At 41.6% G+C, this 21,764-nt stretch overlaps 2 protein-coding genes across 3 annotated transcripts; both read left to right on the top strand.

The window, feature by feature from the left end:
• Nucleotides 1-59: 59 nt before the first annotated feature.
• On the top strand, nt 60-6,553 carry LOC101485280 (H-2 class II histocompatibility antigen, E-S beta chain). Of its 2 annotated transcripts, XM_076882338.1 has the most exons (6): nt 60-879; nt 966-1,238; nt 4,292-4,505; nt 4,586-4,653; nt 4,734-4,859; nt 5,315-6,553. In XM_076882338.1, exons 1-6 carry the CDS (start codon nt 831-833, stop codon nt 5,338-5,340), a joined length of 756 nt encoding a protein of 251 aa, XP_076738453.1. In that variant the 5' UTR covers nt 60-830; the 3' UTR covers nt 5,341-6,553. The 2 variants fall into 2 exon arrangements, with proteins under 2 accessions (XP_076738453.1, XP_076738454.1); XM_076882339.1 differs by lacking the exon at nt 4,734-4,859.
• Nucleotides 6,554-7,513: 960 nt separating this feature from the next.
• On the top strand, nt 7,514-20,693 carry LOC106676653 (putative C-type lectin domain family 20 member A). Its single transcript, XM_024799759.2, has 3 exons — nt 7,514-7,865; nt 8,026-8,364; nt 19,909-20,693. Exons 1-3 carry the CDS (start codon nt 7,547-7,549, stop codon nt 20,253-20,255), a joined length of 1,005 nt encoding a protein of 334 aa, XP_024655527.2. The 5' UTR covers nt 7,514-7,546; the 3' UTR covers nt 20,256-20,693.
• Nucleotides 20,694-21,764: the final 1,071 nt, after the last annotated feature.

Here is a 21,764-nt window from a genome sequence, read left to right as displayed (position 1 = left end):
TAACAGAATGAACATTAATGATGTCTGAATTTGTCTTTGCAAACACAAAGATGTCAAACTAAATCCTGATGAAGACTCTGCTGATGAAAGCAGGTGAAAGAAAAATCAGTGAGTGTTTATAGAAATGAATCTAACATGTTTATATTCCAGATGTTTTAATATCTGGCATTTAAATTTACTCTGAATATGGATTTAATTCAGTTTAATTTCTACAGCACAAAATCACAACAACAGTCAGCTGAAGCAGCTTCATATTGTGATGTAAATACTCTTCAATAACACAACATTAATACGAGCTGAAGTTCATCTGCTGCAGTCTGACTGTTAATGGTTTATAAATGTGAATCTGAATTTCTCTGCTTGAATATTTAAATGCAGATTGAGTGTAATGTTAATGTAACAGTGAAATGTGATCCAGCTGCTCTGAAGAGCTCGCCATGATGACATCACACTGTGGCGTCCACGCAGGAACATCAGCCACACACGAGTCCCACACACCCACAGAGCTGATTGTAAATCTGATCACTGTCATTGTTACAGGTTCTTCTCATTGTTACAGCAGGTCTGACATCAGTGTTGGGTGCAGATAACTATTACACACGAATATGTTTCCATGACTGCAGACTGTGACTGAAACGTAAATGAAAGCAGGTTTTCAGTTTGCTCTGCTTTCAGAGCTTTAACGGACAGAAACACACGTGGAGGTGAAGGGTGTGAACTATGAGCTGATCCCACAGCAACAGATGATGCTGTGGTCATGTGACCTGACTTCCTGTTTCTCGAGCAGCATTCCGTCAGACTGAGTCAGTTTGTCTGCAGAACTTAGAAACATGGCTTCATCCTTCCTCTGCCTCCTCTTCATCAGCCTCAGCACAGCAGGTACCATCAACACGCTCACCAGTGATCACTAATACACTGATCAATGACATGATTCGCCCTCGGTCTGATGTTCTGTTTGTTCTCAGATGGATTCATGACTTACAGACTGTCTCGCTGTGACTTTAACTCCACGGAGCTGAAGGACATCCGGTTCACCGACTCTTACTATTACAACATGATAGAGATCATCAGGTTTGACAGCAATGTGGGGACGTTTGTTGGATTCACTGACTTTGGAGTGAAGACCGCAGAGGCCTGGAACAATATTCCTGCAAGGCTGGCTACCATGAGGGCTCAGAAGGGGACGTACTGCAAACCAAACATTGATGTTAGATACCACAACCTTATGTCTAAATCAGGTGAGCGTGCGTGGTCTGTGTGACATCATCAGGTGTTCCTGCTGACCTCACTCTGAATCATTTATGATGGACTCACAGCTGCAGCTAATTTTGATGATTAATAACTTTAATAAATCATCGATCACGGAACATAAGACGCCAGAGAACGACTCTGACCTGCGGCGCCCCCTGCTGGTGACACAGGCAAACTGCAGCTGTTCCTCATAACACACTCATTGTGATATTATTTTTTTAAACTCTTTGAGCTGAAAAATCATCCACAATTGTTTTTTAATATTTCCATATACATATTTTAACAGCACGGAGCAGCCTGACAGGTTAATTATTTCCTTCTTTTCATCTTATTCATCTATTTTAAATATGACAAATATGAAGCACTGATGTCTGCAGTTCAATTATTGGTTGTGACCTTCACAGCTTGTTTAGCAGCTTCACACCTGCAAACATTTACAGCTCAGATCTATGACTCAGTGTAACAGTGGAGTTATTCAATATGAGGCAACACTTATAAAGTTATCATCAGAACACACACATATAAATGTGACTGCTGTTATTTAATCTGTGTGTGTTTCACTCTCTACAGCATCTTTGCAGTAAAGTGAGCTAAAATGCTGAAACAGCTGCTGTGCTGACAGGCTGACCTGACTGATCGGTGAAATGTAAACACACACAAGCTGTGACTGTGTAACATCAGAAACAGAGAGTGCAGGGGAAGCTGTCTGATAGTGTGAAGTCATCCTGTGTGTTCTGCTTTTGGGTTATAGATGGTTCGATCTACGAGTGCACCTAAACACAGCATGAATGTTGAACCGCACGAGCAGGCTGTTTACAGCAGTAACTTCCTCTCTGGAGTGAGACGGTGCAACCTCAGAGAAAGAAACGTGTGAGAAGTTTCCTCTCTTATCTGACCCATCTGTGTGACTGGTTACAAATATGATTAATTAAACAGGCAAAGCGCCCCCTGCAGGCCCCGGATGGTACACTCTGTGCCTTCCATCGGGGCCTCGATCACAAGCTCCTCCACCGTTGTTTGCAGCCCACAGATTTACACCATCAGCTCTTCCAGTTCAGGTCCTGTCGCCTAGCAACCACCACCTAGAATGATAATGTAAAACTTTCATTAATCAGAAGCTCAGAGTTTTGACTTTAATTTTGTTAAAATTTTAAATCGAAACATATTGTAAATCAAATAAACGTATCTATCAAATATATATAACTTTGACTACAACAACCAGCAGCAGCTTTCTTTCTGTGCTGTCACCACAGCAGATTTCCGAGACATATAATCTCTCCAGTGTGTCGTGGGCAGTGTTGGGTGTAATGCGTTACTAAGTAATGCGTTACTGTAATTAAATTACTTTTCCACTGAAAAAGTAGAGTAACTGATTACTGTTCATTTTTAGGTATTTTAATTACAGTTACTTACAATGTACTTGTGTTACATTGTAAAATAATAAAACTCGCTGAATATCATTATTTAATTTCATTAATTTATCTTCTAAACGTAAAAGTAAACTCTGCCGCTTTAACATGGCTGTAGTGCAGCTGCACGTCATTTCGCGCCAGTTTGCTGCACAGTCGTTTTCTACAGCGTAAGATGTCGGACTCGGCTGAAGCGAGTTTTATGACATGGACATATTCCCGTATCTTCACTTTTCTGAAACAAGCAGACAAGAACATTACAGTAATATGTAAAAACTATCGGCTGCTGTTAATAGTAATCTACTGAAGCGCCTGACACAGAGCATAGATGAACACTTCTGAGTGATCCTTGTTCATCATCCATGGATAACATGGCAACTCCTGCTAAGCAGCAAAACCTGATTTTACTTCAGCAGCACAGAAAGCATCTGAAGGGGAGCTTAAAGAATGATTGCAGGCTACACTGTGGAAGAGATGCTGCCGCTGCGTACTGTAGTCTCCGTCTTTAAAAAATATTTATTATTAAAGAGTTTAATTTCTATTGTTTGCCCACTCAAGGTTTATAGGGATTTTAAGAAGTATTTAGTTAAATTACTTATTTAGTAATTAAGTTACTTTTCTGGCACAGTAATTAGATAAGTATTTTAAATACAATATTGACTAAGTAATTAGTAATTAGTAATTAATTACTTTTTTAAAGTAACTTACCCAACACTGGTCGTGGGTCTGCCTTTGGGCCTCCTCCTGGTGGGATCTTATCCAGACCTCGCTCTGTCGGTCACTACCCACAGCTGGTGAACACGGGTGAGGGTGGGGCAGTAGATCGACGTAGATCGAGAGCCCTGCTTTTACACTCAGCTGTCCAATCTGTTTGTCAACCTCCTATCACTCGTGAACAAGACCCCAAGATACTTCAACTCCTCCACTTGTGGCAAGGACTCGTCCCCAACCTGGAGTGGGCACTCCATTCTTTTTCTGAGGAGAATGGCTGCAGATTTGGAGGCGCTGATTCTCATCGGCTGTGAACCATTCCAGTGCGAGCTGGAGGCCACCTCCTCCTGACCTCCTGCCTGGTTGGGCAAACTCCCTCAATGCACTCAATGCACCCTTGAGTATCCTTAAGAGGATGAAGAGCTGGTCCAGTGTTCCATGTATAACGGACGGACTGTCCTTTCCAGCACCCTGGCATAGACCTTCCCAGGGAGGCTGAGTAGTGTGATCCCCCTATAGTTGTAAGACATCCTCCAGTCCCCCTTCTTAAAGATGGGAATCAATCCAGAGGTACCACCCCAAACACAACCAAAACATCCCCAAAACATCCAGAGTCTTCAGGAACTCAGGCTGAACCCAGGGGCTCTGCCACCAACGAGTAGTTTAACTGCCTCAGTGACTTGACTCAGTGGACATTGGCGGGTCTTCCCCCTCAACGCCAGGCTCTGCTTCCTCCACGAAAGACGTGTCAGTGGGATTATGGAGGTCCTCGAAGTATTCCTTCCACTGCCTGACAATGTCCTCAGTCGAAGTCAGCAGCACTCCACCCACACTATTAATATGCACTGTGCCTTTTAAATAAATGCATTCAAATTATACAGAGAACGTTAATGATAATACAAACTAATAATGTCTTGCAGCTCCGCCCACTGTCAAACTTCACTCCACCACGCCTCTCTCCAGTCACCATCCTGCCATGTTGGTCTGCAGTGTCTATGACTTCTTTCCCAGTAAGATCAAAGTGAGCTGGCACAGAGACGGACAGGAAGTCACCTCTGATGTCACTTCCACTGAGGAGATGGAGGATGGGGATTGGTACTACCAGACCCACTGCTACCTGGAGTACACACCCAGGTGAGCATCATGATAATAATAGTGCTAAAGTTTAAACATTTAAAGTCCAGATCTGAGAGTCACTAAAGTTTATGTTGAAGGTCTGGAGAGAAGATCTCCTGTGTGGTGGAGCACGCCAGCCTGGAGAAACCTCTGATCACTAACTGGGGTAAATACCTGTCTGTATCTACACACCTGTACATACCTGTCTGTCTCTCCACCTGTCTGACCCTCACCTGTGTGACTCAGATCCCTCCTCATCCTCATTCATGCCTAAGACAGAGAGGGACAAGCTTGCCGTCGGCGCCTCAGGACTGCTCCTCTGTCTGATCTTGTCTCTGGCTGGGTTCATCTACTACAGACAGAGAGCTCGAGGTCAGAGAACCACTCTCACTCACAGACCAGTTCAGACCAGAAACCAGTTCAGACCAGAAACCAGTTCAGACCAGAAACCAGTTCAGACCAGACTGAAACCGTTCAGAGATACAAAATCTCAAACCACATACGATGGGTCTAAAACTGGTTTTGATCAGGTTTACATCAATATTTTTTTTAATATATTGATGTTTTAAAATGTACACTTTTGGGCAGGTTAAGGCCAGTTTCACACATTTCTAGAATAATACTGTACATTTTCAGACAAGTGTTAGTTTTTGGCTGCATTCAAACGCAGGTTTTCTACTGGTTTCAGAGAACTCTTGGTCCTTGTCCAATCCCTAAAACATGAAACTTTTCTGAATCATCAGTATTGCTCAGTTTAAAATCAGCTTCCATGAAGTGCTTTCAGAGTTTGCTGGTGACTGTGTCCTCATCTCTTCTTCTTTCTCCAGGTCGTATCCTGGTTCCCACAAACTGAGGCTGTTCCTGGTCCTGGTTTTCTCTGATGTTTTAAAGTCAGCTGCTTCCTGTGTTTAGCAGACTGATGACGGTGTAGCCAATATGTCAGCACACCAAAGAATAACTGAAACAATATCTGTGCCAAAAGAAGAAAATGTATTCAGGGTCTGACTGCAGTTTACCATCTGTGCTTAATATGTTATAGAGCAGCGGTCCCCCAACCCCGAGTCGTTTGGTGCCGGGCTGTGAGAGTTGAGGTTCGGGTGTAAAATGTATGGTTTTCAGGGTTTTTAGCGGTTTTTAGTGTTATTTTTGTTTTTGTCGTTAACTCGGTTTTTGTGGGTCTTTAAACGCGTGTTATGAATAAATCTTCTTTTTTCGTTAGCGGTGCTAATTTTCTTTTGTGGTGTTTATTTGCGACACCTTAAAGGCCGTGAAAACATTGTCAGGCATAAACCGGTCCGTGGCGCAAAAAAGGTTAGGGACCGCTGCCATAGAGATTTCTGGATTGGAGCATGTCATCCTTCAGGACTCGCATCCACTTTGAAAAGATGAGAAGCTGTTCTTTACGGGATATTTGGTGTATTACGGTAGCACAAAGCATTCACAGGCTACTGCTGTCTGAACTCTGCTTAGGTTTTACCGTCAGTGTTTTGCAATGCCGTAGCTCCTCCACCAACTGGGTTAGAGAGACATTTCAAAGACGAGCTTTACGAAACTTTACTGTGCATCATTACAGTCCAATCACAGATAAGAATTGATGATTGATTGATGATGATGCACGGAGCAGAGAGGCAGGAATGGAGAAGTGGCAACGCACAAAAAAAGAGCAGGAGATTTAAAAACTCCAGTGTGGCCCAGGCTGAAAAACCTTTTTATACATATTTTTTATATTTCATATTTAAAGTTGGTGTTGTGTTACATTTTGTTCATGTTCAATATCAGTTTCCACTTAAGTATAAAGCTGAAAAAACTGTCTGTTTTGTTTCTTTCTAAATGTCTGTATATAGTCTGGCCAGCAAATACTAAAAATGAAAAGAGCTACAGTGTCTTGCAAAAGTATTCGGCCCCCTTGAACTTTCCCACATTTTGTCGCATTACAGCCACAAACATGAATCAATGTTATTGGACTTCCACATGAAAGACCAACACAAAGTGGTGCACACGTGAGAAGTGGAACGGAAATCATACATGATTCCAAACATTTGTTATAAATAAATAACTGAAAAGTGGCGTGTGTGTGATTATTCAGCTTGAACATGTGACTGCTGCACCAGTGCACACAAAAGTCTTTGACAGGTTTATAAGATCATGTCAGCGTCAGAGTGATCCAGCGATATTGATCAGTACAGGCAGCGTTATGTTTATATTCTCAAAAATCAACAGACTCATATTCATGTTTCTGTCACAGAGTGGTGACCTGTTCAGGTGCACCTCTGCTGTCATATTTGGATATTAGAAACTTCCTCTTTCTGCTTGTTGGACAGTCCAGTGTTTCTTCTTTCCAGAGCTTAATGTAAATGAGTCCCTATGTAACTGATATTAACAGTGTGTCTTTGAGTCAGTGGGAAAAACTCTATATTTTCATATTGAAATACTGAGTACAAAGACAGTGTGTCTTAGTACAGATGGTTATTTACTGCACAGCTGTCTGCATGAACACCAGAGAAGAACCAGATGTAAGTTTCAAACCTGCAGGCTCATTTCATGTCTGTGTACAGAGGTGCTGTGTGGACCACATTTGAACTGTTGCTTTTGTCTTCATGGACAATTTTAAACAGATGATCATTTATTAAGAACAATCATATATTTCTTACAGCAGTGTGTGATAAACTAGATATCTGAGTTTAATATAAAGTGCTGCGTGTCCATCAAACACTGAAGAGCTGCTGGATTCATTGTTTTCTCCAAATGACAGAAAAGTCATTTTCATGTGACAGAGCGACGATGCAGTGGAGTCTGTTTCTGCTTCTTCTGATGGGTGAGTGATCATTTTACCAGGACTCCTGATTGTTTCCACCTGAAATCCTTTAGTTTGATCAGGACTCATTAAACAAATGAACCCTTACTGAGAAAATCAAGGATTGACCTGTAAACTGGACAGTTTGATGGGAACATGAGTTTCCTGCTTGTATCAGCAGATATTCAACAGTATTTCTTCTGTTTCAGGTCAGTGTGTCCTCATCACATGTCAGCTGTATGAGTACCACTTTATTAAAGAAGAGATGAGCTGGGATGAAGCACGGGCATACTGCAGAGAGAGCTACACAGACCTGGCCAAAGTGTTTGACCTGACAGACATGAGAAGACTTCAAGACTCTGCACAGAGTCAAACACAAGCCTGGATTGGACTGTACAGCGAGCCAGGAAGAGACAACAGGACGTGGCACTGGTCTCTGCCGGGGGAGGAATACACTGAAAATAAGACCTGTTGGGGAGGTACAGAGCCAGATGATGGAGCATACCCTGAGAACTGTGTAATGACAAGCATGGCGTGGATAGATTTCCCATGTACTCACACATTTCAGTTCATCTGCTATAACGGTGAGAATATGTGGACAGTAATATGATAATACAATACTTAATAATGTTATAATGTAGTTTATAATCTGTGTTATATCACATGTTCTTGAAAGAGGCAGTTTTAAGAAGGAGACGGATTAGCTGATAAAGATGTTTTTGTGTTTTTCTGTTGACTCGACAGAAACGATGAAAAACAACAAAACCTTTCATTTGACTGAGACGTCTGTGACCTGGACTCAGGCTCAGAGCTACTACAGACAGCATCACACCGACCTGACCAGTGGACTCAATCAGATATACAGTGAAGAGTTTAAGAAGTTGCAGAACTCTACAGCCTCGTGTATCGGCCTGTTCAGAGACAGCTGGAGGTGGTCAGATGGGAGTAACTTCTCTTTCAGATACTGGGACTCATTTAATGATGGACTAAACAACAGGACATGTGCTACGACTCTGTTAGAGAGATCAGGAAGATGGAGCTCTGCTGGATGTGACCAAAGAAAGCCTTTCTTCTGCTATGATGGTGAGTTTACACAGATTTATCTCAGCTGTTTGTCCAACAGATGAACTGCTGGAGTCTCTGAGAGGATTTAGGTCAGTGTGTTTCTTCAGCCACTTATTTTTTTTTTTTTGCCTGTCCCGTTTGGCTCTTTTGCATCAGAATTATTGTCTAAAGGCAAAGAAAGATGCCCAACGGATTCACTTTACCAAATTGACCATCCCAGCCTTGCCGTAATGGTCTATTTGATTCACCTTTTATTGTTTATTTTATTTATTTTTTATTTTCACTTGCTAGATATGGGACAGACTTGAATGAGGAAAAGAAAAGGGAGAAAGGAAGAGGGGGAAAAACAGCTGAGAAGAGGGACGGGGATAAAGGGCAAAAAAACAAAAAACAACTAAATAAGCAGACAACAAAAATGCATATATCAATCACCTGGATCACCTGTTGAGAAAGAAAAAAGAAAACAAGCTGAAGAAAATGAGAGCAATACAGTAAACAACATCACGATGATATATGTGAATATGACAGTAAATACTAAATATTAAACATTATTGTGCAGCACATAAGATCAACAGAACACAGTGTGCTTTGAGGTAGGAGCCAGAAAGGGTGTAGTTTGTGGGTGTGATCACCCGTGTGTACACCTGTGAGCATGGACGCGCTTGTTTTTTTTAAAAGGTTCCTTCATGTAATGATCTGCTAGAGGGTGTGGGGGGGCCACAGCCCCGTCCTCCAGGGCATGAAGCAGGTATGGAGGAGATCAAAACTCCAGACATCCAGAGGCCCCCAGAACACAAGAGACCAAGGAAGACCAACAGAGGGGCAGCCGCGCCACTGTCCCAGAAAGAGCTGAGGAGAGTCCCAGATGAGGGCTCACTCAGCAGCCGCGGAGCAGAAGCCAGGGGGGGTTGCAGTGACGCGCCCGTGAGCTCCACCGGCAGCCAGCTGTGCCTGAGTGACCGAATCCCAGGCCGAGGGGCCGAGGGCACCCAAACCCCCGAAGTGGCCCGAGCGAGCCCCAGGCTCCAGGCCCCGATAAGCGGCCGCCAAGGAGTGAGCCGGTGTGTACCTGGACGCCCATCCCCGGACACAAAGAACCACCAACGCACCGACACCTGAGGGAGTCCGCCACCGGCAGGGGAAGTGGTGGTAGGGGGAGATAGGCCTCCAAACCTTGGAGGACCTGAGATGTCCCCAGAGAGGTGGCGTCTGATACCCAACCTGACATATAGACACAGACATACAGGCACACACAGATACAAACATCCATTCCCACCCTCATGCTCTCATATGCACTTACTCCACACTCAACCAACGTGGAGACAGACATAAAGAGACGCTGTACACACGATCACACTCCCCAAGCGTACTCTACAAACCGGGTCTAGGTACCCTTGCCCCTGGTGGGGGAAACTGCACCCAGACCCAGGTGGTGTTACCCTTTTCCCTGCAGTGGGGAGAAGCAGACCGCCCTGACTCTGCAGCAGCAGGGAGGCCCCACACTCCAGACCCCAGTCGGACGGCCAACTCCTCCTCCCAGACCCCCCGCTCCAGCAGGCAACAGAGAACGGGGGTGAGAGAAGACTCCAAACCTCCCTCCACCCGCTCATTGTAGTGTTGATGCATGTGTGTTCTAAGGTGCATTTAAAACCCAGGAGGGCATGGAGCTACCTGCCAGAGAGCAGCAGGTAAGCGCATAGTCCCTCCTGCTAGGAAAATTGAGGCAGAGGCAGCCAGAAGGGGACAGAGAGGGGGGGGGGGGGTAGCCTCCTCTGCACCCTGGTGACATACCTTTACCCCAAGGCCCTGCATGTGCGGGTGGTTGTGGTGGAGCGGGAAGAGGGAGGCAGCTGGAGATGGGGAGGGAAGGAAGGGAGGGGCAAGTGACCCCTCCCTGGGGCCAGCTGTATGGGGGTCGAGCCCCCATACACCCACCCGCCCACAACCCCAGCAACATACCAACCAGGACCCAAGCCCCCGAGGCCCAGCCAGGGCCCCAGCCCAGAGACGGAGCGCCCCCAGATCCTCACGCCTGTCCCGGACCCACCCAGGGGCAGCCAGACTACCAGGTCAGTAACCCACGTCCATCAGCACAGACCCTCCCCTAGCCCCGCTGCACGCAGCCACAAGGAAACCGTCACCTAAGAGTCAACAGAGCCCTTAATAGGCCATGACCGCTACCCCGGGTTGAGCCCCCCAAGGAAGATGCTCCTAGGGAACCCCCCGACGCCCTAAGCCTGTCCCTACCCCCACACCAATCACAACAGCGAAGGTGGGACCAAACTATGACCCCCCACCCCCACTAGGTGATGGAGCTGATCAAAGGAGCCCAGAGCAATTGATCTGATGTGGTGGCAGAGGCTGTATCAAGACTAATGTAATCTAATAGATAATTTCTATATTGGTTAGAATTAAGATTATTTTTATTTTTCCAGTTCATGAGGACTGTTTTCTTGGCTATGCATAGGGCAGTGAAAACCATATGGGCTATATTCTTTTCTGAAGTGACATTATCTAAGCTGCCCAGTAAACACACTAAGGGGGAAGTTGGAATGTTACATTTCAGACACTTTGATAAGTCTTCACATATCTCGCGCCAAAACTTCTGAACTGGTGGACAGAACCAAAGAGCGTGGATATAATTGTCCGGTGAATTGGTTTGGCAGTGTGAGCAGTTGTTGGAGGATGTAAAGCCCATCTTGAACATCCGATGACCTGTATAGTGCACTCTATGTAATATTTTGTATTGAATTAATTGAAGACTGGGATTTCTAATTAGATGAAAGGTTTTTAAGCAAATCTGAGACCAGAAGTTTAGGTCTAAGTTAACTGATAAATCCGCTTCCCATTTTGCAATAGGAAGTGATATTGATTCATCTGTTTTAGAAAGTGTTCTGTATATTTTGGATAGTAATTTGGGGGTTTTAAGAGTAAGAAATTGAACCACACTTGGTGGTGTTTGTAGTTCAACTTGACCCGGTTTAAATTTCTTTTTTACTATGGATTTAATTTGTTGATATTCTAAAAATCTTTTCTTGTTGATCCCATATTGTGTAACTAGTCCGTCAAATGAAATAAATTCTGTTCCTTCTAGTATATGTTCTAAATATTTGATTCCTTTATCACTCCATATGAAAAGTTTATCATATTATTGTTTTGTAATATGTCAGGGTTGTTCCAGATAGGTGTACGTTTGCATGGGATTAATGAAGACGCCGTCAATTTTAGAAACTCCCACCATGCTGTCAGAGAAGAGCTGATGTTGATGCTTTTAAAGCATTCATGTCGTTGGATGTTTGAGCTGATAAATGGCAGATCTGAAATCTCTAGATTATTGCAAAGTGCTTGTTCTACATCTAGCCAAGGTTCATCTAAGACGGTATGTTTTAGCCATCCTGAGATAAACTGAAGCCTGTTGGCTAAGAAGTAGTGCTGAAAGTTAGGCAGTTCTAGTCCTCCTTTATCCTTGGTCTTTTGTAGTGTTTATAAGCTTATACGTGGGGGTTTATTTTTCCAAAGGAATTTGGACATACATGAATCTAGAGATCTGAACCAATCTTGCAGCGGTTTAGTTGGGATCATTGAGAATAAATAATTTATTTTGGGTAATACCATCATTTTTATAGCGGCAACCCTTCCCATAAGTGATATGGGTAGACATTTCCATCTAGCCAGATCACCTTCTACTTTCTTCAAAAGTGGGATATGGTTTAATTTAATTAGATCTGCAAGCTTGGGAGAAACATTAATACCTAAATATTTTATATTTCCTGATTGCAGTGGTGTAGAAGAGGAATTATGGAGGGAGCAATTAATCGGTAGGACTGTAGATTTTGACCAGTTAATTGAGTAATCTTATATTCTTGCAAAAGAGTTTATCAATTCAATCACCCCAGAGATATTGGCTTTTGAGTTTTGGAGAAAGAGTAACACATCATCCGCATAAAGGCTGATTTTATGTTCCACGTTCTTGCATTTTATGCCTTTAATTACTGAATTCTGACTAATTGCTGCTGCTAGTGGTTCAATAAAAATTGCAAACAGTGAAGGGGAGAGTGGGCATCCCTGCCTGGTGCCCCTCAAGAGACAGAAGCTGGAGGATGTCTGGTCATTTGTTCTAACACAAGCTGTTGGGGAATTATATAATATTTTTAACCAGTTTATGAAAGAGGATCCAAAACCAAATTTGTGTAAAGTTGCAAATAGAAATTTCCAGTTAACTCTGTCAAATGCTTTTTCTGCGTCTAAAGAGAATATTGTAGTTTCTAGGTTTTTACTGTATGAGTAGTCTATCAAATTAAGTAATCTACGTGTATTTGTTGATGAGTGCCTACCTTTTATAAAACCAGTTTGGTCAGGATGAATTAAGAGGGGGGTTATTTTCTCCAGTCTCTTTGAGAGAGCTTTGCAGATTATTTTAAGGTCTACATTTACAAGGGATATTGGACGATAGCTTGAGGGATATACAGGGTCTTTGCCTGGTTTTAGCAGGAGATTAATGTTTGCAGAATTCATATTTGATGGAAGTCTGCCCTTTTCTTTAATTTCCAACAACGTTCTGTAGAAAACTGGTGCTAGAATCGACCAGAATTCTTTGTAGAATTCTGCAGGAAAGCTGTCTGGACCTGGAGCCTTATTATTGAGGCGATCGTGGCTCAAGAGTTGGGAGTTCGCCTTGTAATCAGAAGGTTGCCGGTTCAAGCCCCGGCTTGGACAGTCTTGGTCGTTGTGTCCTTGGGCAAGACACTTCACCCGTTGCCTACTGGCGGTGGTCAGAGGGCCCGGTGGCGCCAGCCTCGCCTCTGTCAGTGCGCCCCAGGGTGGCTATGGCTACAATGTAGCTTGCCATCACCAGTGTGTGAATGGGTGGATGACTTGATATGTGAAGCGCTTCGGGGTCCTTAGGGACTAGTAAAGCGCTATATAAATAAAGGCCATTTACCATTTATTGGGCATACTTATCAGAGCTTCCTGGAGTTCACCTGGTGTCAGTGGTGAATCCAGTGCCATTGCTTGAGTGTCTAATAATTTTGGAAGAGTTATGTTGTCCAAAAACTGATCAATTTCCTTTTTAGACGGGTTTATTTGTGGTGAATACAACGTTTTATAGAAGTCTTCATCTTTTTTTTTTTTTTCATGTTTAAGTAGTGATGTATTAAATCTCCAGTTTTTACTTGGCGTAGTATTATTCTTGTGCATTAGTGTTAAAGATACAGGACCATGATCGCTGACAGCTATAGGATGAATCTCAGTGTCTGAAATGTCGTTCAGCAGTGAGCTGCTGACCAAAAAATAATCCAGACGAGAGTAGGAGTGATGGACATGTGAGAAAAAAGTATATTCCTTACTGGTGGGGTGAAGGGAGCGCCATGCATCGCAAAGACCAAAGTCGCTCATATATTGTTTGATTATATTTGTGGACTGCCAGTTGCCCTGAGTTCCTGCTGTATTGAGCCTATCCATGTCTTCATTTAGTCCAAGGTTGAGGTCGACTCCAAGAACAAGTGTGCCATCTAAGTGTTCAGAGAGTGCACTGAAAAAACCGTGAAAGAATGAGGGATCATCAACATTTGGACCATATACACTTGCAATACATAGCTTTTTATCAAGTATAGATAGTTTAATGATTAAGAATCTGCCCTCTGGATCTATAACTGTATCAGGTACTGTGAAATTAATTTTTTTATGTATTAGAATTGCTACTCCTCTTTGTCTAGAATTATAACAAGCTGAGAACACATTAGGAAACTCAGGTGTTTTAAGTTCATTCAAACCTCTAAGAGGTCTGTGGGTCTCTTGTAAAAGGACAACATCTGCCTGTAGTTTTTTGAGTTGATTAAATATTTTTAACCTCTTTTCTCTGGAGCCAGCTCCATTTATATTCCATGTAATGAACCTCAGTGTACCCATAGATGTTTGTGTATAACTAGGGGTGTATGCTGTGTGCGTCGCTTAGACAGGTGGAGAGAATACGTCACTTGTTCATAAATAAAGAGAAGGAGAGACAGAAAAAATGTGTGGCGAGATGCTCCCTGAGTCTGACTATGTGTTTGCATATTTACTAATATGAGTAGGCTTGGCTTAAGTGTGTGTATCCTATACGCCTGGGTGCGCTGTCTGACTGAAGTAAATGTGCTGCCGTTGAGCGCATGGTGCGTATGTGTCGAAATAAAGGATGTTTGTGGATGAGTGTGGAAGCAGGTGATCGAAGCAGTGAAAGAAATAAAGAAAGAAACCAAGGACAGGGGTGAGCAGCATAAAAACAAGAGGGAGGAAAGAGAGAAAAAAAAACAAGAAGGAAAAAAACAAACAAACAAAAAAATGAAACATTCCAATCAAATCACTGACGGAGAGTGACGGTGTTAATTCTGCTATCATATCACACTTAAGATGCGATTTGATACCGGTAAGTTATACAGATGTTAATTTTAAGTTAATGCAAGTTAGTGTGAGTGGATAGGGAAAGGGTGTAGTGGATTCTTATCTGGTGTGAGGTTAATACAGCCACGGAGTGATGTTGGGGTCGCGGTGCAGCTGTCCGTCCACGTACAGCCGGTCCACAGCGATGACAGCGCGGGAGCCCTTCTGGATGAAGCCGCATCGGATTGGGAAGAGGACCCTGCGTCGTTCCAAGATCTCTTTGGGGAACTGGTCGTTCACGCTGAAGTCCATTCCTTTTAATTCCCTGCCGCGGCTTTTCACATGTTGCTTTTGTTTGAAGTGGCCGAATTTGGCCACAATAGGACGTGGTCTCCCGGCCGTAGCCCGAATGGCGATGTACCCTATCGAAGACGATGTTCTTCACCGTGTCCTTCGGCAGCTTTCATTTCATTTCATTTTCATTTATTTATTTATTTCACACTTGGTACAACAATTCAAACAAACCAACCACACTTTCTATCAATAAAGCACTACAACCATGTGTGAAAAGGAGCAGGAAGAAGAAAATATTCTTATTAAACCCCGCCCCCTATCTACAATCCAATTTATATTACAAGTGGGCACCAAAAATCAGGGAACAAACTAACATTAACATTTATCTCCGGTCCTAACCCAAACTAAACAACAAATTTACAATCAGAATATACCACTCCACATAGTAACAAGGAGAAAAATAAAATTAAAATAAATAAAACAAAAATTATAATGGATCCTTTTTCAATGAACTCCAATTTCATTCACATTCTTCATATTGCGTTATCGTTGTAAGCATGTAACACTTTTTAAAACAATGTAAACTTATACAATTCTTTAAATTATAATGAAGTGAGTTCCACAGTCGTATACCCCTAACCGCTGGACTCATTAATCTTTGTTGTCCTAGCTAACTGATGCTTAAAATAAAATTTCCTTTTGCTATCTTCTCCCCCTGAACACAATAAAAATACTGTCATGGTCCTGGGTCGTGTGACCCAGTGTTTTGTGTTTAGTCTATTTTGATGTTTATTGTTTGTTTAGGTTCATTAAGTTATTCCAGCTCATTTGTAATTATATTACCCTTGTATTAAGCCTCCCTTGCCCTTCATGTGTTTATGTGTGTGTGTCTTGTGTTGTCAAGTTCATGCTGTCGCTTCTGTCATCTTCCCCTGTACTCCGTCTCCCTGGTTCGTGCGTCTATCTGTCATGAGTCATGTCTGCGTGGTTATGTTTAGTTCATGTCATGTCTAATCTCCATGTTTCCTGTTTTACTTTGTAAGTCTGTATTCAATGTCAGTGTATTCAGTTTCACTTCTCCTGTCCTGTCGTTAGGTTCATGTGTTTCAGCTGTGCTCCCATGTGTGGCCACTTCCCCTGATCATTATCTCGGCAATACCTCTGAAAGATTGAAGATTGTATGTGGCGTTCCTCAAGGTTCTATTTTGGGATCTAAACTTTTAAATTTATATATTAATGATATCTGTGACATATCAAAAAGGTTAAATTCTATTTTATTTACAGATGACACAAATTTGTATTGCTCTGGAGAGAATTTGAAAGATTTGGTTGAAATTATGACTTCTGAGATGTTAAGATTAAAAAAATGGTTTGATGTAAATAAATTATCTTTGAATCTGACAAAAACGAAATTCATGATATTTGGCAATCGTGTAAAGGAAGATGAAGTCATTATGTCCATTGATGGAGAATTGATTGATAGAGTTACTGAATTTCGTTTTTTGAGTGTAATAGTAGATGAAAATTTATTAGACTAAAAAACAATGCACATTTTATATTTTTCATTGTTTTTCTCATATTTTAGTTACTGTATTGAAGTCTGGGGGAATACATATGAGAATACTATAAAACCTCTAAACTTATTACAGAAGAAAGTGATACGAATGATTCAGAATGTTAAATATAGAGAACATACAAATAAATTATTTATAAAATTGAAATTATTAAAATTAGGAGATTTAGTGAAATTACGGACACTATTAATTATGTTTAAGGCTAAAAATAATATTTTGCCCTTTAACCTCTCACACCATAATTATACACTTCAGAAATCAAAATAGAATGTTGTAACATATCAAAAGCTTTTTTTTAAATCAACAAATACCCCAACTGTATATTTATTATTATTGGTTGCAGATGAAATATCGTCAATGAAAGTCAACAATGCTAATGCCGTTGATCTATTTTTACGAAATCCAAATTGATTTTCATTTATTAGTTGATATTTTTCAATAAAACTATCAAGTCTTTGCGCAAAAAGTTTTTCGAGCACTTTTGAAAACTGTGACAAAAGAGACACTGGCCTATAGTTGTTAAAACTATGCTTATCTCCTGATTTATATAAGGGTATCACTTTTGCCACTTTCATTCGATCAGGAAATACTGATTGTAACGAAAGATTAAAAATATAGCAAAGAGGAATACTTATACAATCTAAAGTCTTTTTAATTATAACCATGTCTGTACCATCACAGTCAGTAGATTTTTTATTTTTAAAGTTTTCTACAATTGCTGCTATTTCTTTTATGGTAGTATCAGCTAAGAATATAGAATTAACCACTCTACTTTCTCCTTTCCAGGCTTCGTCATTTTTTCTAATTAAATTTGCTAAAGTGGGTCCAACATTTGCAAAAAGGAATTGAATTCGTTTACTACTTCAGTCTTGTCATCGACAACTTGATTATTCTTAATGAAATAATTAGGGCGATCTAAGGGTGTGTTCTTGTTACCCAATACCTCCTTAAAAATATTCCAAATGCCCTTAATATTATTCTTGTTTTCCTGAAAAAGTTTATTATAGTAGTCTTTCTTGGCTTTCCTCAATATTAATACCAACTTATTTTTATAAACTTTAGATTTCATTTCCGCATTCTTAATTCTCTGTGTTATATAGTCCCTATATAAATTATTTTTCTTTTTACACGCATTTGCAAGACCCTTAGTTATCCAAGGTTTCATATTCTTATTCTTTTTCTTATACTTAAATGATACCAATGGACAATGTTTATCATACAGGCCAAGTAAGTATTTAAAAATGCTCCGTGTGCAACGTCGACCTCATTAACATAAACCTCCTTCCAGTCCACTTCCATGAGATCTTGTCTAAACTTGTTAATTGCCTCGTTATTTCTTAACCTTCTATGACTCACAAAACCAACCTCTTCCTTTCTTTTCACATTTAAATCAAAAGTAAAAAAGATGGTAGATGATCGCTTATATCATTTATGATGAGGCCACTCATAATATTACTCTCCAAACTATTAATGAAAATATGATCAATTAGTGTTTCTGATTTATCTGTTATTCTACTCGGCTTTATAATTAAAGGATAAAATCCCTTACCAAGTAATAATTCAAAAGAATCTGACGCAGCCTTATCATTTGCCTCTTTACAAAGATCAATATTGTAATCACCACACAAACATACAGTCTCTTTTCCCTTAGCCTTACTCAATAAGTCTTCTACTGCCTCTGTAAATAACTCAATCTGTGACCCCGGTTTCCTATATATGCACGTTACAATTACTTCTTCTTTCTATGTCCAACTCCACTGTCACAGACTCCATTACATCGTCTATAGCCACAGACATATATTCAACTTTTTTACATTTCAAATCACAATTAACAAAAAGTGCCGTCCCTCCTGCCTTCTTCTTAGTTCTGTTTACAAAGTATAAATCGTACCCTTCCATACAGAAACCCCCTCTTCTCATCTAACCATGTTTCAGACGGAGCAATTATTTGAAACCTGCCTCTCAAACTATACAGAAAATCTTTAATCGAAGCAAAACTTCTATAAAGACTTCTGCAATTAATATGAATTAATGAAAATGTATTAACTATTTCAACTGTATCCCTGAATTGCTCCTCTGTATAATATTCACATGTGACATTAATTGTATTAAGCACATTCCTTTCAGGGTCAATACCTACTTCAATATCATATGATTTATTATCTGAGTCGTCGAGCATTATGCATAATTATTCTAAAACTATTAACCTCAAAAAAAGAAAGGGATCCTTAGCAATCGCACATTCATTTATCGACATATTTTAAAGTCCGTTGATCTTGTTTTCTTCCATGTCCAATTTACAATTTCCTTTTGTCCTTTTCCACCCGAAGTAGCATCTGTTCTTGTAAAGGATGACCTAATTGTTTTTAGGCTCATAGCCATGATTGACTAGCTTCAGGTGGGTTTTGATGAAGCTTTTTACCGTGGTCTCCGCGTCCTCTCCAGCGGCTTCTGGAATACCAGAAAATACCAGATTATCACGCATGCTCCGAGCTTGTAGATCAATAACTGTTTCTTTTCTTTTCTCTATTGAGCTGGGTAACATTATCTGTGAGACATTTCACCGACTCCCTTAGCGTGGCATTTTCAGCAGCAAGCGTTTCCACCTGCTGCTGGCTGAACTCCAGGGATTCTCGCAAGCATCTAAATTCCCGGTGAAGAATCTCCACCAAGGACAGCCTTGCATTGAAACTGGACATCGTTGGTCGATTGACTCAAGCATGTCAACAATATCTTTGCCGGCTGGCGATGTTGTGGGGAATCTGCCGGACGAAGTCTTTTCGACGACGGCGTCTCAGGTTTGGCCGGGGAAGCTGCACACTGGGCCTTCTTCATCACGAGATCCTGGAAGCACTGATCGATGTAATCTTGGAGAGTCTCTAAACTCTCCCCGTTGTTCTCCAGGGTGTTGGAGATGATTTAGACAAATGTTGTTGTTATAAGACAATTGATAAGTGTATTTGGTAATACTGAAGCTTAAAGGAATTTGTTCAAATCTAAACTACCATTTGATTAAATTTTCTGCCAAAATCTCCGGTGTCTGACGTCAGTTACAACATGAGTCGCTTACCTTGTCCGTCACTTCCGTCACTTACCTCCTTACGATGAAGGAGAAGGAACCGCAGCCACTTATTTCTGCATGTATGTTGAACTTCTGTCACAGGTGAAGATGTTTAGCTGATGGTTGGAACAGAGATTTCTCTGTAGAGCTGCTGATTCGTCTGAAGAATCACTGAAATGTTTTCTTTTGTTCTTCCAGTGAAACTGGACCAAACATCCAGAGACTTGAAGTCCAGATTCAACTGATTTCATGTTTTCTCTGATTTTATGGCAGATAAACTGATTCTGATCAGGGAAAACCAAACCTGGGAGAAAGCCTTGAATTACTGCAGACAGACACATCATGACCTGGTTTCAATCAGCAACCTTCGTCAGCAGCGATGGGTCCAGGAAAGAGCCAAAAACGCCTCGACTCCTTTCGTGTGGCTGGGACTGCAGTACTCCTGCACTCTGGGTTTATGGTTCTGGGTCAATGACAACCTAGTGTGCTATGAGAGGTGGGCTTCAGGGGGAAGGACTGAAGACTGTGGCATGTCTGCAGCCATGACCACAGGAGGGCAGCACGAGTGGGTCAGTCAGAGGAAAAATGAGACATTTAATTTTATTTGTATAAAACACTAAAGTTTAAACCTAAAGTCACTTCTTAGCTGCACATGTAGATTTTCTGGGGTGAACTCTGTGTTTGTGCTCAGTGTTTACAGTCTCTGGGTTTGAAAATGACCAACAGATTTTTACCTGCAGCTTAGACATTTGCAGAGAGCAGTCTGTGTTTCATGTCCTCTCCTTTACCAGAGTCAGGAGCATCTTGGTTTCTTCCTTCATTGTTGCTGGATTGGTTCATTATTAAACTGTAGCAGGATGTTTGTTGTATTTAGTTCAGATAAGGTGATGGTTTTAATGTTTCTGCTTCATGTGCTGTAAATCTTTGTATCGCACCATTGTATCCTCAGCTTGAATTACAAAGCCTGTCACTAAAAGCAGGTAAAACCATGTTTGTGTCATGACTCCATATGAGCTCCATAATCTGATCATGTGTTCATCAAGACAAATAAACCTTCATTTAACCAAGTCTGTCACTGTTACAGCTTTCACAGGAACAAATACAAACAGCGCCACCTAAAGGTAAAACCAGGAAACTAACATGTAGCTCCATGACATTTCCACAAATGAAGATATGCAATGAAATGAGGACTGTGTGAACCAATCAGTGATCAGAGCTGCCGCCAGTTATGTTAACAGTTTTTTACCATTTTGGTAAAATGTTTTTGTCAAAGTCTTGATTAAATATAATGATGTTGTCAGGCTACTCTGCAGCTCCTCTCTCCTTTGTTAAGTAACTTATTCTGGACAAAGCAGCAGGACAGATCTCTCCCCATCTCTGTGCGACCTCTGTAAACCTGGTCCTGTTTATCTCGCTGATTTTTTCCACTCTCATTCACGTGGACCTTCATCTGTTCAGCTTCAGTCAGTCTCCAATCCACTATGACGTCCTGACAAATATCAGATTTGGTTATAAGTGGCAGCATGTCAGACTCCTCCCTCTCTGTCTCCTCCACCATCTGAACCTCAGGAACTGAGAGGAGAACACGAGACAGACAGATGTCAGTGATGGTGATCCTCCATCATCTACAGTCACTGTTGTTGGGTCATTTCCTGTTTTATTTTGATAGTTCTACTCTGAGTTCCCTGATCTTCACTCCTGTTTTCAGTCACTGTGGACAAACAGCTGTTACACTCACCTCTGACTCTGAGAGTCACTGATTTCTGTAGCAGCATGTGTCCATCCTTGTTGTAGACGGTGCAGGTGTAGACTTTACTGTCAATGACGTTGGGATATTTCAGGGTCAGACTGAGGTCTTTAGTGTTCAGTGGATCTTTGTTCATCTCAGTGCGCCCTTGTATGTCAGGCTGACTCTGTCCTCTCTGATACGTGTGGACCGTCACATTTTCATGTCTCCACAGCAGAGTTACATCCACAGGCAGGTTGTCTTTGATCTGAAGGGCAGAAGGACAGACTTTTCCCCCTGGGTCACCTCCACCATCTCTACCTGCAGAACTGACAACAGAACATGAAACAGACTGACATCAGTGAGGTGGATCCTCCATCATGTCCTCTGCTGTGTAACCAGC

Source organism: Maylandia zebra, linkage group LG3 (genome assembly GCF_041146795.1).
Source record: "Maylandia zebra isolate NMK-2024a linkage group LG3, Mzebra_GT3a, whole genome shotgun sequence".
Lineage (NCBI taxonomy): Eukaryota > Metazoa > Chordata > Actinopteri > Cichliformes > Cichlidae > Maylandia > Maylandia zebra.
Note: the sequence above shows the minus strand (reverse complement) of the source record. Positions and strands in the feature narration are given on the sequence as shown.

Excerpts from the sequence above, each read along its gene's own strand:
- LOC101485280 (XM_076882338.1), top strand. The coding sequence starts at position 831 with ATGGCTTCATCCTTCCTCTGCCTCCTCTTCATCAGCCTCAGCACAGCA. Across the intron at positions 1,239-4,291 it reads CAACCTTATGTCTAAATCAG|CTCCGCCCACTGTCAAACTT; the intron begins GTGAGCGTGCGT and ends AATGTCTTGCAG. Across the intron at positions 4,860-5,314 it reads CTACAGACAGAGAGCTCGAG|GTCGTATCCTGGTTCCCACA; the intron begins GTCAGAGAACCA and ends TTCTTTCTCCAG.
- LOC106676653 (XM_024799759.2), top strand. The coding sequence starts at position 7,547 with ATGAGCTGGGATGAAGCACGGGCATACTGCAGAGAGAGCTACACAGAC. Across the intron at positions 7,866-8,025 it reads TCAGTTCATCTGCTATAACG|AAACGATGAAAAACAACAAA; the intron begins GTGAGAATATGT and ends TTGACTCGACAG. Across the intron at positions 8,365-19,908 it reads GCCTTTCTTCTGCTATGATG|ATAAACTGATTCTGATCAGG; the intron begins GTGAGTTTACAC and ends ATTTTATGGCAG.